Source organism: Haliotis rufescens, unplaced genomic scaffold, assembly GCF_023055435.1.
Source record: "Haliotis rufescens isolate VD_foot unplaced genomic scaffold, xgHalRufe1.0.p SCAF_12, whole genome shotgun sequence".
In the NCBI taxonomy this organism is placed as follows: domain Eukaryota; kingdom Metazoa; phylum Mollusca; class Gastropoda; order Lepetellida; family Haliotidae; genus Haliotis; species Haliotis rufescens.
Window position 1 is genome coordinate 38,779,996 of NW_025963802.1, and position 17,781 is coordinate 38,797,776.

Sequence of the window (17,781 nt, forward strand, 5' to 3'; positions counted from 1 at the left end):
ACAACAAACAAACATACCAACAAGCAAACATTGATCAGACATCTGTTTTAGCAAGAGTCGTATGAAACTCTTTAAAATCTACGTAGAAAGGGCATGCTTAATTGTTGCTCATAAGATGTGAAATAAAGACACTAAAGAATGCAGCTGCTGGAATATTGCTGAACATAAAGGGAAATCTGAATTTTGTAAAATTCGAAGCCTACAGTAGAAAGTCATGTACTCGCAGATAATTGAATATAATATAATCATCAACACTATTAAACGTCAAGGCCTGAGAATAACCAGTCTCGATTATCCGTCGAAACCGATTCCATTAGGCGTAAAGAGCAAAATAGCTGTGATCATATGAATGGATCACTGAAAATCAGTGATGACTCCAGGTGTTCACCCAACGGGTAAGCATGTCACACAATTGTATCAATAAGTATGAGTTTGTTGCCTTACAAGTTATTACAGTTTGTTACAAACCTTTAACATAATTTCAGAAACATTCCGCAATTGTCCCGGAAAAGAAATTATATATAAAAAGGGCTCAGTTAACGCATTCACTTCATCTATTTCGGGGATCTAAAAAATATGAAAAACAGAACAATGATCCTGCTTATCCTCGTATATTACGAACGTGTATATTATTCCATTACCGCGTGCACAGGCCTAGCTGTCAGATCGTTTGGAGACAGATGGACTGGAAGACTCTATTTACACTGAGGCGGGTGTTTTCTGTTAGGTTGAGGCTGAAGTCACGATGCGTTCTGATTTGCACGTACAATATAAAAAAGTTTAAATCTAATTGAATCTTGGGCTTACAATGGTTGCATGCACTGGACTTAGCAGCCCAAGCTGGCAAACATGCAACAACCTTGACATGATGTTGCTGTGCAATTTCTATTGCGTCGTGTCTTTCCCCTGATGTGATGCTACTAACAACACGTTTCTTGGCAAGGGTTTCGCACCAGCGTTGCATATTCCCTGAGGCGTGCCAGAAATGTATGATCACAGGTTCGAATGACCCTGAGAATGTCTATAGGTTCGCTTGCATCATCCCCGTGCTCGTGGGTTTCACCAAAGTTGTAAACGTCTGAGACCTGCATCACTTCGGACATTCCTCCCACACCAAGTTGACGAGCCGCGATATGCTGTTGAAATCGGTGTTAAACCCAACTCACCCACTCACTAATTGACGTACACGCAAACATCGTGGAAGGATCTCAATAACAAAATGCGTTTAAAACGTTAACAGCAGAAGATTAGATTAATAATAATATATATTAATAATAAAGCAGGAAAAATCTTTCCATATCCAATAGAAATCTCTGCGCAAAGCAGAGTCGATTGTACGATTCCGACTGTATCCCGAGCATGTGTTTATGAATCACTATCAAATAGTGATGGACTTATTATTTTATTCTAGATAAAATCGTTGATCACGATTGTCATTATGAAGTGTCCATGAGGGAGTGTGGTTCAACGCCATGATATGACGAGTGACTATAACAATGGCATTCCCTTATTAGCATGTGGAGCTGTTTACACCACTACCTAACTATCCAACAGTTAAACATGCAATAAGGAAGTTTTGACCCTCGTTAGTCCGAAACCCGAAGTCCGAAGATCGTTGATTCGACCCTAGGCGCGTTCTACTATAAGACGTTAAAGAATGGCACTTGTTGTTTACCTGCCTGGCGCTCGGCATTAAGGGGACAGTCGTCTCGGAATCAGTAATCTATTTAAGTGTGATATCCGTGTTAAACTGCGGCATGGTATCTCAGTGGGCCAGCACAATAAAACCGACATTCCGGACTGGTACCACCAGCTACATACACAGTGAGTGAGTAAGTTTGGTTTTACGCCGCTTTTAGCAATATTCCAGCAATATCACGGCGGGGGACACCAGAAATGGGCTTCTGACATTGTACCCATGTTGGGAATCGAACCCGGGTCTTCGGCGTGACGAGCGAACGCTTTAACCACTAGCCTAGCCGAGTTACATACACATGTGCATGCTCGTCGCTTTTATGCGTACACTAATCTTGATAACGTTAAGAACATTTCACCTCACCCCTATCACCCGGTGGTTAGTGAAATTGGAATAAGAAAGCTGACACAATGAATATCACATATTTTATTAGTCGGACACTCGCAATAACCTTTTTAAGCTGAAAAAAAGGAATACACCTATAGTCCTGAAGTCCCTGCTGTGTCGTATCATGCCATGACATGACATGACATGCTGTCGTTTCCTCCTGTCAAGGTATCTATTATGCAAAGTTGGCGAAGGAAACCTCCTTGGGCGCTGCGTGTACAGTTTCACATAAACGATCCGCAATACTTCTTGATGAACATCTGAAAGAAATATTTATAAAATTATTTAACACTTTAACATAATGTTATCTGAAAGCATATGAAACATAAATAAAATGTTAACTTCATGGATTATCTAAGTACATATTACAAAATAGTCAGTGTCCTGTATGACTGGTCTTCAGCCACCCATAAGAGGCGACTAACAGGATCGGGATCAGGCTCGCTGACTTGGTTGTCATGTCGTCGGAATCCAATTGCGTGGATCGATGCTCATGATGTCAATCACTGGATTGTCTGGTCTAGACTCGATTATTTACAGGCCGCCGTCATATAGCTGGAATATTGCTGAGTGCGGTGTTAAACAACAAACAAACAACAAAATTATAGCCATTACTATTACCTGTTATTAAATCACAATATCGATTGTCTTTACTTCATGTCGTATTTAACTATGGTTATGGTAATACTATCCTCCAGTGCTTACATCGTCAGACCCGTGGGGATTCGGAGGAAGAATACACGCCCCAGCAAACTATTCAACTAAAGTGATCGGGTGGTCAGGCTCGGTGACTTAGTTGATGTCGGGTCAGCGTATCCCAATTTGATCGATGCTCATGATGTGACTGGATCGTCTAGTCCAGATTCGATTATTTACAGACAGCCGGCGTCATATAATATTCCAAAATGCGGCGTTAAACAAAGAAGAAAATTCACAAAAAACAAAGGCTTACGTCGTCCATGTAGCCAGTGAAATCGCTCTTGCCTGTTCCCGAAGCTATGGCCAAAGGAGAGGAGTTCCCAACTGCCCGGATTCCTGTTGCACAATGAAGTCACTCATCACCAAACAAAACAACACCTTATATACCTTACTGTATAAAACATTAACGGTTCGGCCAACAAAGTTTATGGTTTGTTGTTTAACGCCGCACTCAGCAATATTCAAGCTATGTGACGGCGGTCTGTAAATAATCGAGTCTGGACCAGACAATTAGGATCGATGACATGCATCAACCAAGTCAGCGAGCCTGATCACCCGATCCCATTAGCCGCCTCTTACGACAAGCACAGTCGCCTTTTACAGCAAGTATGGGTTGCTGAAGACCTGTTCTACCCCGGATCTTCACGGGTTGGCCAACAAAGTGATTTTTTTGTGTCATATTGATAAAAGCACACTGAACGACTTTAGAATAATGCGTTTTCAACCTTTTCGAGGGACGTGTTTTTCATCGAAGACTATGACAATTCAGGATCACTTAAGACACAGTATGTTGACTTATAATATTGATTGAACCGGACATATGTGACGCCAGAGGCGCATCTAAAATGACTATTATATGTTTAATGCAATATCCTAAAAGTACGTTATACCTTTCTCGAATAGAAACTCCGTTGTCTGTTCTGTGGAACCTTCAGCTGTCACGCTCAACTTGCCCTTGGTGTTATCCTTCGCGAACACAACGGACACTCTTCTTCTAAGATCCTGAAATGAGTAAGAACTGGTCACAGCGCACGTGTGTCATAATAACGATTTGTTTGTTGTTTAACGCCGCCACGCGATTGGGATCGATGACATGCATCAACCAAGTCAGCGAGTCTGACCACCCGATCCCGTTAGTCGCCTCTTACGACAAGCATATTCGCCTCTTACGGCATGCATGGGTTGCTATTCTACCCAGGATCGTCATGGCCGTGGGTCTCATAATAACGGGGGGTCTATCAAAAGACTGCAGACATTGGAAGTGATAGACAGAATTTTAGTAAAATGTTTAATGAAAATTCACGGGACCCCACGGATGAGGATGTAAAAAGGTATTAGGCACGAAACCAATAAAGAACAATATGGATATGGCTATGTGATATATTCCAGATATGGTGAAGATATACCGATACAGAAAACACCCGTCTAAACCTAGCAACTCGTAAAGGGCGACAGTATTCACCAAACCATGCTTGTCGTAAGAGGCGACAAAGGGGATCGGGTGGTCAAACCCGCGGACTTGGTTGTAATGTCATCGTATCCCAAATGCGTAGATTGATGCTCATGACATGTCGGTCCAATCTATTCACAAACCGCTGTCATATAACTGGACTATTGCCAAGTGCGGCGTTGAACAAGCAGACAGAAATCTTTCCTTAAAAACTCTTTAAATCAATTATTCATTGCAGGACGCCTAGTTGACGTCAAGTTTTCAATATATTTGAATTCTTGAGAAACAATTTAAAAATATTTTAAATCCAAACCATATCAAGATGAAACGGATTACCTACCAGAGGCTAATACCAAGCAAAACGAGAAACCCGCGGATGAAGGATCAACACTCACCACTTCTGGACTTGTAGCATTGGCATCGTATCTCTCGTTCGAATCGGAAGCTTTACTCGGTCTAACATAGCATTGTACTTGGCCGTAGTTTGTTCGTACAACCAGAAGTCTACAGCCATACGTGGCCTCCTGGTTCTTGGCGCTGTTATCAACAAGGGCAATAATCAATGGTCCATTGGTTCCACTGGGGACAAGGACACCGCGTGTGGTGTTGTCTGATTGGACAGCTTGGAAGGTGAAGGCCAGGTCAAAATAGAGACCAAGGTCATTTCCGTCTAAACGCGGGGCGACGAAACTCTGGCCTCCAGAGAAGAAAGCAGATCGTGGGTTGTCATTGCTTGTAGATTTGACGATGTCAGCGTTGCCATCGATGGAGCTACTGTCCATCATCGGGGTATTGTTCTTGGCAAGTTCCCAGGAATTGTCAGATGATGACAGATGAATAGCACTTGTCGTCTCACAGCCTGTAAAAGCAAAGCGTATTGTTTTTTCTTTTTAAAGAACAAAAGAATTACAACAGATACCGGGGTCCGTGAAGATCTCGGTTGGAATAGGTCTGCAGCAACACATGCTTGCCTTAAAAGGCGATTATGCTTGTCGCAAGAAGCGACTTACAGGATCGGGTGGTCAGGTTCGCTGACTTGGTCGATGCATGTCATCGTATCTTAATTGTGTGGATCGATGCTTATGATGTCAATCACTGGAATGCCTGGTTCAGACTCTCGATTATTTACAGACCGCCGTCATATACCTGGAATATTGCTGAGTGCTGCTTTAAAAAACAAAACAAAAAACAAACAAACAACAGATACAGGTATAAATAGAGCATCATCTTTGTGAGCTTATCAAACTGAGGATGACATTGGTTTTTTTCTTGAATGTGTGGCTCCCATTTTGGTTGTGCACCTTTTACGCGAAGTCTGATTATCTCTACAGCACTCCCCTTAAAGGGGAACTGTCTCCGTTCTAATTGGTAGTCCTAGCTACGTTGACTCGTGCCGTTAAAAACCTATACTGTCCTCCACTTGTATAGTATGTATGAAGTGAAGACATCGTGATTACCTTATGACAGAGACTGAGTTTCAGTTTCACACGCCAAAACCCACCAGACCTTGGAGCATTGTCTAGTCAAGGGTGAATATCGACAAAAAGTAGCTTATACACACAGACCATATCATGTGTGTTTGTAACATAAGAAACAAATATAAAATATGAAAAAAATGTAAAAAGTATGAAGTGTCTCGTAGAATTAGTCACATAGTAATATAGCCATGTTTTTATAGGCCATAATTACAAGTTTACATGTTGAGGAGAAACGGTGTATTCAAAAGTGAGGTGAGGTGAGGTGAAATGGGATCCGATTTAACTTCGCGTTCAAGATTATGGCACTTATAAAGCGACGTTCATGCACATATGTGTGTGTGTGTGTGTGTGTGTGTGTGTGTGTGTGTGTGTGTGTGTGTGTGTGTGTGTGTGTGTGTGTGTGTGGTATTCGTCCGGACTAATGCCGATTTTATAGTGCTAGCCCACTGAGATACCATGCCACAGTTTAACACGAATGCCCGACTCAGACCCCGAGCCGACCAGTCCTTGTGTTAGCCCCTTAATACTTAACGCCATGCAGGGTAACACCAAGGAACATCTTTGAACGTCTTTGAACCCCGACCTTTCGCTCTCCGGGCAGACGCTCTATCCACTAGACCACGGAGGCAGTCTCAATAGTGAGGACCTCGTCGAGAAGTCACATGACGTGAATGATGACGTGAATTTCATTATTATAGTGACGTTGCTTAAGTTCAACGTCAGTTTTGTGTCTGTATTACGTCCCTCTGGGTTGCGTGGAATTAATTACATTTTTAACTTGGAACAATGTGATATTTAAGTTGTCTCACCTTTCGCAGTCTCGTTGGAGTGGTCACAGCCGCATTTTCCCATGACCTGGTAGGACGTGGATGCTGGACAGGTCGTATCAAGACTCTCCACGGTGGGGAGCCCGTTGCCATAGGTCACCGTCTCGTTGATCTGGAAGAAGGTTTGGCCTCGGAGAGATGGCCCACACAACCGGACCACTAGCAGAGAAATTCAGTCAGACATTACAACCTGAACACTATCTACTGTTCCCTGCATACGCTCAACGTTCTATTCTTAGTGCTTTTAATGCATTATCATTAATGAGTTCAACACCGCTTTTAACAGTATTCCAGTCATATCACAGCGTGTCAGCTTAATGTGGGAGGAAATCCTGAAATGATGCAGGTCTCAGACGTCCACCACTTTGGTGAAACCCACGAGCACGGACTTGATGCTGACAAAACTCGAAATACACTCGGGGCGAATCGGGATTCGAATCTCTTATCAAAGACTTAGGCCAAGGGACGCAACTCTGGGCAGCGAATTGCGGCGCGCAAACGACCGTGCCGCCCGCGCCAAGCACTGTCATGACATGTTACTGAAACTTGTTCAGACTGCCACTGTGGTTTACTTGTTAGAATAGGTCTTCAGCAATCTTTGCTTGTGAAGATGGTCGTCAGTCTTGGTTTCGAAAGTTTTCATATCAATCGAGAAATTGTCTGGCCCATGCTCGATTATGTTTAGGCCCCCGTCATACTGCTGGAATATTGCTGAGTGTGGCGTTAAACATGAATTAGACAAAAAACAACAATATACGAACAACAAATATGGAAAACAAGAAGCAAGACGGGAGTTTTTGAGTGAGGGAGTTGGGTTTAACGCTTAACATTATTCCAGTTATATCACGTCATGTCAGCTTAATGTGGGAGGAAAGCCCGAAGTGATGCAGGTCTCAGACGTTTACCACTTCGGTGAAACACACGAGCACGGGTATGGTGCTGACAAACCTAGAAACATAATCTGGGCGAACCGGGATTCGAACCCACAATCATAGGTTTCTGGCGTGCCCAAGGGACACAACTGTGCACAGCGAATCACGGCGCCTTAGACGACTGGGCCACCCGTGCCCCCCAAGACGGGAGTGATTGAGTCACGGAGTTTATGTTGATAAACACCATAGTCAGCAAGATTCCAGCGTTATGACACCTTCCTGTCATGATTCTTAAGCAAAACGGGAAATGCGTGAAATATTTGGTCGGGAAATAGAAGTTGAATCATAGCTGTGTGTGTCGTATCATTAATTATACATACAATTATATTATCAGTTCATTTGGGAACAGCTCATGATGTGATGTAACTGATTTTATAATGACACACGGCACATATATCTTGGAAATCTAGTCAGTAATCTCACCCATAATCTGGACTCAAAGTAGATGTGAATGAGGAAATATACAGTAACCACACGTCACCGTTAATTGCACTACTTGAAAGCAACACTTGTTGCCAAGAGCGGTGGGGCGGCCTAGTGGTCAAAGCGTTCGCTCGTCACAATCCCATACAAGGGAACAATGCGTGAAGCCCATTTCTGGTGTTCCCCGCCGTAATGTTGCTGGAGTATTTCTAAAACCGGCGTAAAATAATACTCACTCACTCAGTTGATGCACTTAGAAAAACAAAAGCGAAACATTCTCGTGTTATGGGTTATTTTCCCATTTACTCTGTCGTTGACGTTATCATCATTTGAAAAAACTATAAACAAAGACAATTTCACAACCCTTTTTAGTTGGAGCTATTTCGTCGGAGATTTCCCGAGACAAAGGACTATTTTATTATTTTCGTGACAGTAGCGAACACGGGTAGGTGCTGAAAAACCAAGCATAAATCATGGAACATCTTGGCTTAAATCTAACCTCCAGCGTATCCGTAGATCTGAGCACATGCATAGAGTGAGTGAGTGAGTTGGGTTTAACGCCGCTTTTAACAGTATTTCAGTTATATCACGGCGTTTCAGCTGATTGTAGGAGGAAAGCCCGAAGTGATGCAGGTCTTAGACGTTTACCACTTCGGTGAAACCCACGAGCACGGGCACATAGGTTTCTTGCGTGCCCAAGGGACGCAACTCCGCACAGCGAATCGCGGCGCCTTAGACGACTGGGCCACTCCTGCCCCCCACATATGCATAGAGTGTGTTTTTGATATGAGAAGATTCACAGCGTCAACGCCAGAGAATACCCAGTCTCGAATAAACTCCATAGGGCATAAAAAGGTAACATAGTGAACATGATGAACTGCCTAGCAAAAGAAAGTAAACACCCATGTTTGATATTGGCTAAAAATGAAATAAACAAGAATTTGGTAGTCGATGGTGAATGTATTTGATACAGGTATCATAATTGTGCTTTGTACGTTTGTCGACGACCGTTTTCAGCCTAGTAACGTTTTGATAACGTTTCTAATGTTTTGGTGAAATTCAGTTTACAAGTGTATACTTTCTTTTGCCAGGCAGTTGGTGGATGGAGTGAGTGAGTATGGTTTTACGCCGCTTTTAGCAACATTCCAGCAATATCACGGCGGGGGACACCAGAAATGGGCTTCACACATTGTACCCATGTCGAGAATCGAACCCGGGTCTTCGGCGTGACGAGTGAACGCTTTAACCACTAGGCTCCCCCACCGCCCCTGATGGATGGAACACGGAAAGTCAGTGATGACACCAGGTGTTCGCGAAAAAGGGAAAACTCACAAAGCCTCCTTGTAAATTTAAGTAAGTGTCTGCATGTTTGTTGCCGAACGCCACACTTTGCTATACTCATCCCATGTGTCGACAGATGATGATAATTTTTATTTAATCAAACGCAAGCACTCAAATCTTATCATTTGACCCTTTAGTAAAATATTTATGAAATATGCGTTCGTTTTCTTCAACAGGTATAACAATCGGAATGTACGCCGAAAGCATGTTGGGCTCAAAATAGAAAGATGTTTTACTTTCTGATACGGTAAACTACGGTTATAACGAACTCAAAGGGACTACTAATTTTAGTTCGTTATAACCGTAGTTCGTCATAAGTACATATACAGCATGACTACAGCAAGGAGTCGGGACCAAATAGTAAGTTCGTTATGTCCGTCAGTTCGTTATAAGCGTGTTCGTTATAACCGTATACTGTAGTATACTGAACTCAAAATTGTATGTAACGTAGATATATAGACTTACCCAGTCTCCTCTTTGTCTTGTCGCACTCAAGGTCGCACGCCCCGGTCCAGGCACTGAATCCACGTTCTTCGGGACACTTACTGGAGATAATGGTGTTGTTCACACACGTCATGAAGCCCCCACACTGGGAGGCGTCTTCGGGTATAGGACGATTAGATGCACATGGATCTGTGGAGTAAAGAAACAACACTCCACAAGAAATCTCCCAAAGTTGTTACTCCGGATCACAATAGCCCGCATTTTCTTTTTTTTCGGGCGATCATTAGGATAACGTGACATACAATAAAGAGATAGAAGGACATAACTCTAAATATTAATTGTCAACGCTGGAGCACAACCAGCCTTGAATTTCTGCGGAAACAGATTCCATTTTGGGTAAGGGGCAACAGCTGTGGAAATTATTTGAAAGGACCACTGAAAATCATGAATTGTTGATCCTTAACTCTGATTATCCGGACGATTTCATTGGAAATAGCATCGTCTGGATTAACGGGTTTCTCTGAATTGCTCTCTTGAAACGAGGTTCGCGTTTGTAGAGTTGTCAGCTACTTGTAGACAGAACGTGATGGAGGTTCCACATTTTCCATACTAATATAACAAAAATTCATTTTTCGTCTTTTCAGTAAAGCAAGGAACTAGTTGAGGGGCAGTTTGTTTATATAGGGAAACTCTTACTTTGGGTCGCCAAAACAAATGTACCGTTCCTGATAATTTAAGCTGTGGAAACTGATGTGTAGGCAACATTCAATCTGTCACTCACTCATTCAGCCCCATCTTTCTGCTTCACATATACATGAATAGTTACTCTGTATGCTCGTGTTTTTGTTGCTTAGCGCCGCACTCAGCAATATTACAGCTGTATGTAGATGTTCTGCGTTTTACCAAATCTGGATAAGACAAACCACCGACTGTTATTATAATACTGGTATTACATTGACTCATTGGTGTACGAAGTCACCAAGTCTGAGCATCCTGTCTCTTTGGACCAGTACAGATTGCTAGGCTTCTTTTCTATACCGGAATATTCACTGGGTTGTTCACAAGCAGGGGTATATTTTAACTTTTCTTTCAAATTGGAATCTTGTTATTGCGATTCAAATTGACGCGGTGGCGGTTCCAGTGTTACCCCAAATATAACAGTTGTTACTTTCAAATTACCAACTAGACAATTGCTACAACACCTTCAAATTACCAACTAGACAATAGCTATACCTTCCATTTACCAACTAGACAACTGCTACAATATCTTAAATTACCAACTGGACTGTTGCCATACCTTTAAATTACCAACTAGACAATAGCTATACCTTCAAATTACCAACCACACAATTGCTACACTATCTTCAAATTACCAACTAGACAATTGCCATACCTTCAAATTACCAACTAGACATTTGCTTAAACTTCAAATTACCAACTAGACGTTTCCTACAACACCTTCAAATCACCAACTAGACATTTCCTACAACACCTTCAAATTACTAACTAGACTTTTACTACAACACCTTCAAAATACCAACTAGGCATTTCCTACAACACCTTCAAATTACCAACTAAGCATTTCCTACAACACCTTCAAATTACCAACTAGACATTTCCTACAACACCTTCAAATTACCAACTAGACATTTGCTACAACACCTCCAAATTACAATGTAAACAATTCCTACAAATTACCAACTAGACAATAGCTATACCTTCAAATTACCAACTAGACAATTGCTAAAACTTCAAATTACCAACTGGACAATAGCTATGCCTTGAAATTACCACACCTTCAAATTACCAACTAGACATTTCCTACAACGCCTTCAAATTACCAACTAGACAAATTACTACAACACCTTCAAATCACCATCTAGACATTCCCCACAGCACCTTCAAATTACCAACTAGACATATCCTACAACACCTTCAAATTACCAACAAGATATTTCCTACAACACCTTTAAATTACCAACTGGACATTTGCAGCAACACCTTCAAATTACCAACTAGACAAATTGGTACAACACCTTCAAATTACCAACTAGACAATAGCTATACCTTCAAATTACCAACAAGACAATTACCACCTCCTACGAAATATCTTACATCAGTCCATAGTCGATAAACAAAAAACTTGTAGCTAAATAATATATGGTTGAAAATCTCAAAATGTATTTTCCAGATCTGAAGAAACTGAAGTTTGTTCTGAAAAAGTATGTGAATGGTTCACTGGAAGTCAGTAATGACACACGGTGTTCGCGACATTGGTAATGCTGGTAATCCTACCAGCGTAAAATTAACACTTAATATCATAACGTTGGGTAGTAGCAAAATGACATAGTATATCTAGAGCAAGCTCCAAATAATGTTTGATTGTATCACTGAACATAGATGTGAGTGAATGAATGGAATATTCGTTTAAAGGTTTTTCATAAATACGCTGAGGGTAAGCAGTAACATAGTAAGTACATATTTGAATATGTACTATTCAAATTTTGATTTGATTTTAGAAAATCCATACTATCACATCTACATGGTATGAATAATGACAAAAAAGTGGGGTCAATCTAGAAATCAATATTAATAGTCAGTCAAAGGTTGAGAAGTATGTGATATGTTGCAAGACTCACGGCCAACTCGGAGACAAAACGAATTATCTGGTATTCCACTGGGCAGAATTTCCTTGAGACGACCGTCCCTCTCGTCATATACATCCCCAACGGGAGCATGCCGACCATATATGACCCACAGACCTCCGAAACGTAGGCACTCCACGTACAAGTTGCAGGCGTACGGATGGTTGAACGTGCATCGTGCAATGAAGGTTCCCTGTCCTCCTGTGCAGGCGTTTTTACAGCTTCCTGAAATTATAAACAATTATCATTTACCCGATGAAGGAGCAGGAAGTAGCTGAATGATGATTCACCTGATGAATAAGCAAGAAGTAGCCCTCAAACGTCGTGAAATAAATACAAGAAGTTGCTTAGTGTCATGTATTCATGTTCTTCCATCTTCTAAAAGCCTTTCAAAGACTTCAATGTCTAAGAATCTTCTTCACTAATCTGGTTTGCTCGAACCTCAACCAAATTGAAAAAGAATATTGTTTACCATGGGCCATGACCTTGACATTATAGACATTTGCTACAACACCTTCAAATTACAATGTAGACAATTCCTTCAATTTACCAACTCGACAATAGCTATATCTTCAAATTACCAACTAGACAATTTCTAAAACTTCAAATTACCAACTAGACAATAGCTATGCCTTCAAATTACCACACCTTCAAATTACCAACTAGACATGTTCTACAACACCTGACACCACAACATTTGCTGAAACACCTTATTATGCGCTTTATTCCATACACGAGGCGGATGCTCACAGCGCTACACAAAATAGGAGACTGCTCTGTTGGTGCAAGGTCATGGATACACGACATGTAGATGTTGCAGTTAGTGTTTAGTTTAGAATAAATAGCCTGAACAGGAATATCTTGAGACGGGACGGTAAAAATTGTTATAGTTTCTGCCTCTTTCATGTGTGATGAGAGATGGCTCCATAGAGCTGGAGCATTGTAGGCAAATGACCTCTGCCCAGACATTGTCAGTTTAGTCTTAGTTTTTCAGCAGAACAAGGGATACGTACCTGGATAAGGTCAGATAAGTAGGAAGGTGCCAACTGGTTGTAACTGGGGCACTGAATTCGTATCAATTCCGGCATCGCGTAACGTAAAATGGACGGGGCCAATTGTAAGAAACAGTTCGTTATAAGCGTGTTCGGTATAAACGTAGTTTACTGTATATTGAAGTTCTATGTATCAACTTTGACAAACTGCTTCCACCAGTATCATGTTTTAAGCAGGAAAACCTTTTCTGATGGGTATGGTATCAAACGTATTTAACTACATAACTGGAAGAATGTTAAGAACCACTAATTTATTTTCATATATTCTTAACTACAAAATATCTTTTGGAAATATCTACATATGACATTGACCTTATTTTGGGAAATATCTAAGATACCACAGACACATAATATACTGTTGTTATAAAAACACTGTTAGTCAACGAAGACTGAGCCATACGATGTGAAGAAGCAGGGCGAGCAACTGAAAGGGCAGTCAAATAACGTTTAAGTACATAATATAAAATAACACAAACGATTCGGTTATTGTGTTTCCATATGAATATATCAACTTACAAACAAAAGCTGATGTGTTTCGTCAGGAAACATACTGGATACGATTTACAAATAAAATCGACAAAACCCTTTCATGTTGACAAGAAATCTCTGCCAAAAGTCTATTAAATGATTCCGACAATGCCATGAGCTTGTGATTATGAATAACTATCATGATCAAATGGTGATGATACTAGTTGTTCGCAAAAAGATGAGCCTATCCTGCCCGTCACAAACACATGCAAAGGTAAGTCAATTGTTCACCTGACAAATAACACGGAAACATATGGTACAAGTCAAAATGGAGTATTGCATCTGACATAATTTTTGTCACTGGTGCGTCCTTTTATGGAAATATAGGGTAATAGGTGTTTAATTACTTCTAAGGTATATATATATATATATATATATAATATATAATAATTTATGAACAGTTTCATGTGTACGATGATTATAAAGGTTGTATATATGCGTTTATTGAGGTACACACACATCACCCGGTATTCACACTGTAAACATGCATTTACTTCAAATTCATAACCATTGTAGACAACAAAACAACACGAAATCAGCGACATCATATTGTCCAATATTGCAATTCAAACCCGCCCACCCTGATCAGCCAATCAGTAAACAGTAGTTCGCTAGTAGGTGTGGCCTTTTGTTCGTCGATGTATGAGCCAATCAAATGTCATGGAATAACTTGCAAATTATTTATTTCAGTTTCAATTATTATTTGTTTTAGCTTTTTCTACGTTATATATAGCTCATAATCGTACTACAATTATCTGCTCTATTGAAATGCAGTGCTTTTATACTGAGACCATGTGGAGAAACCGTATTAAACAAATACCCACTTTCTGATATCATCATCAGTGAACATTTAACCTAATTAACCATACACGTATTTAAACCATACATTGTAATTTATTTATGAAACATACACTAAATGTATGCACACAAGGTTGTATACATGTCCTTAAGTGTACTGGTCACTTTGGTTAATTTTAAGAAGCTTGCAAAATAATTTTTACAATTACCCTCCCACCTGAATATCTAACAAATAGTCGATCCCTAAGATGAACCCTTAAAAACGGTATTCTCCAGCATATTGACTTGTAACGCCGATCATTTACAATGTAGGTAACTATTAAACGTCAGACCCAGATAATAATCAGTCTCGATTATCTGCCCTAACAGATTCTATTGGGCGTACGAGGCAAAGTAGAGGTGAAAATTATATGAATGGATCACTGAAAAGCAGTGATGATACCAGGTGTTCGCGAAAAAGTGTTGTTTTTTCCCTAACGCCGCATAGCAGGACTCCTACCATACGACGTCATAGGTAGGGTGTCGTTTGCGTTTATTCCACACGATATACTGTATTTATTTAAACAAACCACAATATCCACAATTGACCCAATTGTAAAGATGAACATTCCAAGAAATATATGTATGACATGAATTAATATCTGGAATAAATTGAAGGTTATTTCAGAAACGGTGACAAAAAACGTCCTCAATTAAGTCGTTACAGGATGGCAAAATACGATCTTCTTTCAATATTTCTCTTACATTTGATAAATGGAATTAATTATCAGATTCATTATTACGAATGGACATTTCGACTTACCTCATCCTGACTGGTACCCAAATTATATTTAAAGAGAAAACTTTAGTATATTGCAACTTCGTTATTATTAATAACGACGTTTCGGGGCTACTTCTGGCCCCTCTCTAGAGGGACCGAGAATACAAGAATAAATGACACTTTTTTATGAATAACAACTTCTGTTATCCATAAAAAGTGGCATGTACCCATGTTCTTCCAACATGTAACTACCTATCAACACTTTTAACCATTATAAGTTTCATGGCTACATGTTCTTCAAACTTCTCAATGCCTGTCAATTACGTAACTTTTCTCTATCGAAACTCCAAGGCTCCAAGGAATGACATAATTTCCGTATGACACACTTAATCTCGCCTACTCACCTACAAACTGTTCTTTTATAGCTGGATCCTTTGAGTCCCCAAATCCCGGAGGAAACACGGGAAATACCGTAATCTGTGCTTCAACACACACACTCCATAATGCCACAAGAGCTACTCCAAAAACTTCCCTCATCCTGGTTGAAAAGTAGGGGGTGTTAGGTCTGTGTTACGTAACCTTGTATAACCCCTCTCGTATAAGATCTGGTAGCAGGTTCAAGCAACAACTCTTATGTAGCTCCACAGAGACCTACGTCAGAAAGAGAGTAGCACCTGGTTGCGGTCCTTTTATAATCAAAAGAAGCTGACGCTCTTGAAGACACTGTTGAAGGATGTTCCACTACGTGGGTATCAAGCTGAATAGTCAATAGCCACGTGTCTGGAGGGTATCATCAAGCAAGTGACATCCCCATCCCTTTCCATGTGACGTAGGCATGACTTCAATCTTTAAACATTGACTCAGGGAGGTGGTCAAACGTAGCCTTCTCTCAGACACTTATCTCGTACATTGAAACGACTTCCTTCTTGAGACTGAACCTTCGCTCGGTCTTTAACACACACAGTGTGGAATGTATGCAATTGCTCAAGAGTGTGGATCTTGGCGTTGTCTGTTGTACAAGACAAAAGGTTCCACCAAAATCATTATCTGCATTACGACATTTATGAGGATGAATGATGCGGGTGGGTCTTCTGGATTATCTTTGCAAGCTTTGTATAAGCTCATTTACACCGTCAGCACGCACCCCAGCAGCATCATTATACCCCAGTGACCCTCTTGATAGTGGGTATTGTTTGAGAAGTTGTTAATGCCGGCTTGGTGTTTGCTGCCTGTGCACATATCACCATCACCCGACATTTCCTGCGGTCCCTCCTAGAAACTACCTTACACAACTCATCTGCTCATGCAGGTCAAAACACAAGAAAGATGAAACAATAAATTCATTTTGAAGGTTTTTCATCGTAAACAATAAAGTTTCATGTTTATCTACGTTAAATTAAATTCATTTGAAAGGCAACAAATAAATCTCGATCCTTTATTTCTCGCGTTTTAAGTTTGATCAATTAGTGAAATGCTTGTGATTGCTTCAGATAAGCAGTATAATATTGTATCAATATTTAAAAATATGGTTTGGGCTGTGGAGTGTTTGGTTATTAATTTGTACATCATTCTTTGATCTTTGTAAAGCCTTACCTGAAGAACCTTTATAAAAAAAATTCTAATAATTTCCATATAAAAGAGTTAGAAATACTATAAATATTCACAATCGATATCTTGATCTTGTTTGGCTTTTCATATTGCCTGTAATGCTTTATCATATTATAGATGTTTGTACTGTTCAGTCCTTGTCAGCGTTCGCATGTGCATCTTTGTAAGATTGACAGTTCTGAAGATAAAATGACAGGAGATGTACATGCGTGCTGGCTTTTATTATATTCATATCATTACACGTGATGCTAATTACGAAAGGCATTGTTATTCTCAGCTGCCTGCATTTTGTATTCATGTACAAAGTCGTTTCAAATTGAGTCCCCCCGTTTGGATTCCGAGAAGAATTGCTCGGGTGGTTAGGTGTGACTTGGTTGACTGAGTGGCACCGTGCCCCGACTGGGCGTCACCGTGCCCTGACTGAGTGGCACCGTGCCCTGACTGAGTGCCATCGTGCCCCGACTGAGTGGCACCGTGCCCCGACTGGGCGTCACTGTGCCCTGACTGAGTGCCATCGTGCCCCGACTGGGCGTCACTGTGCTCTGACTGAGTGGCACCGTGCCCTGACTGAGTGCCATCGTGCCCCGACTGAGTGGCACCGTGCCCCGACTGGGCGTCACTGTGCCCTGACTGAGTGCCACCGTGCCCCGACTGAGTGGCACCGTGCCCCGACTGGGCGTCACTGTGCCCTGACTGAGTGCCACCGTGCCCCG

At 41.0% G+C, this 17,781-nt stretch overlaps 1 protein-coding gene across 1 annotated transcript; it reads right to left on the reverse strand.

The window, feature by feature from the left end:
• Window positions 1-2,107: 2,107 nt before the first annotated feature.
• On the reverse strand, window positions 2,108-16,209 carry LOC124150911. The gene is made up of 8 exons (XM_046523102.2): window positions 15,865-16,209; window positions 12,317-12,547; window positions 9,699-9,866; window positions 6,520-6,696; window positions 4,628-5,091; window positions 3,673-3,784; window positions 3,036-3,118; window positions 2,108-2,343 (listed from the first exon to the last, which is right to left on the reverse strand). The coding sequence occupies exons 1-8, from the start codon at window positions 15,995-15,997 to the stop codon at window positions 2,308-2,310; spliced, it is 1,404 nt and encodes a 467-aa protein (XP_046379058.2). The 5' UTR covers window positions 15,998-16,209; the 3' UTR covers window positions 2,108-2,307.
• Window positions 16,210-17,781: the final 1,572 nt, after the last annotated feature.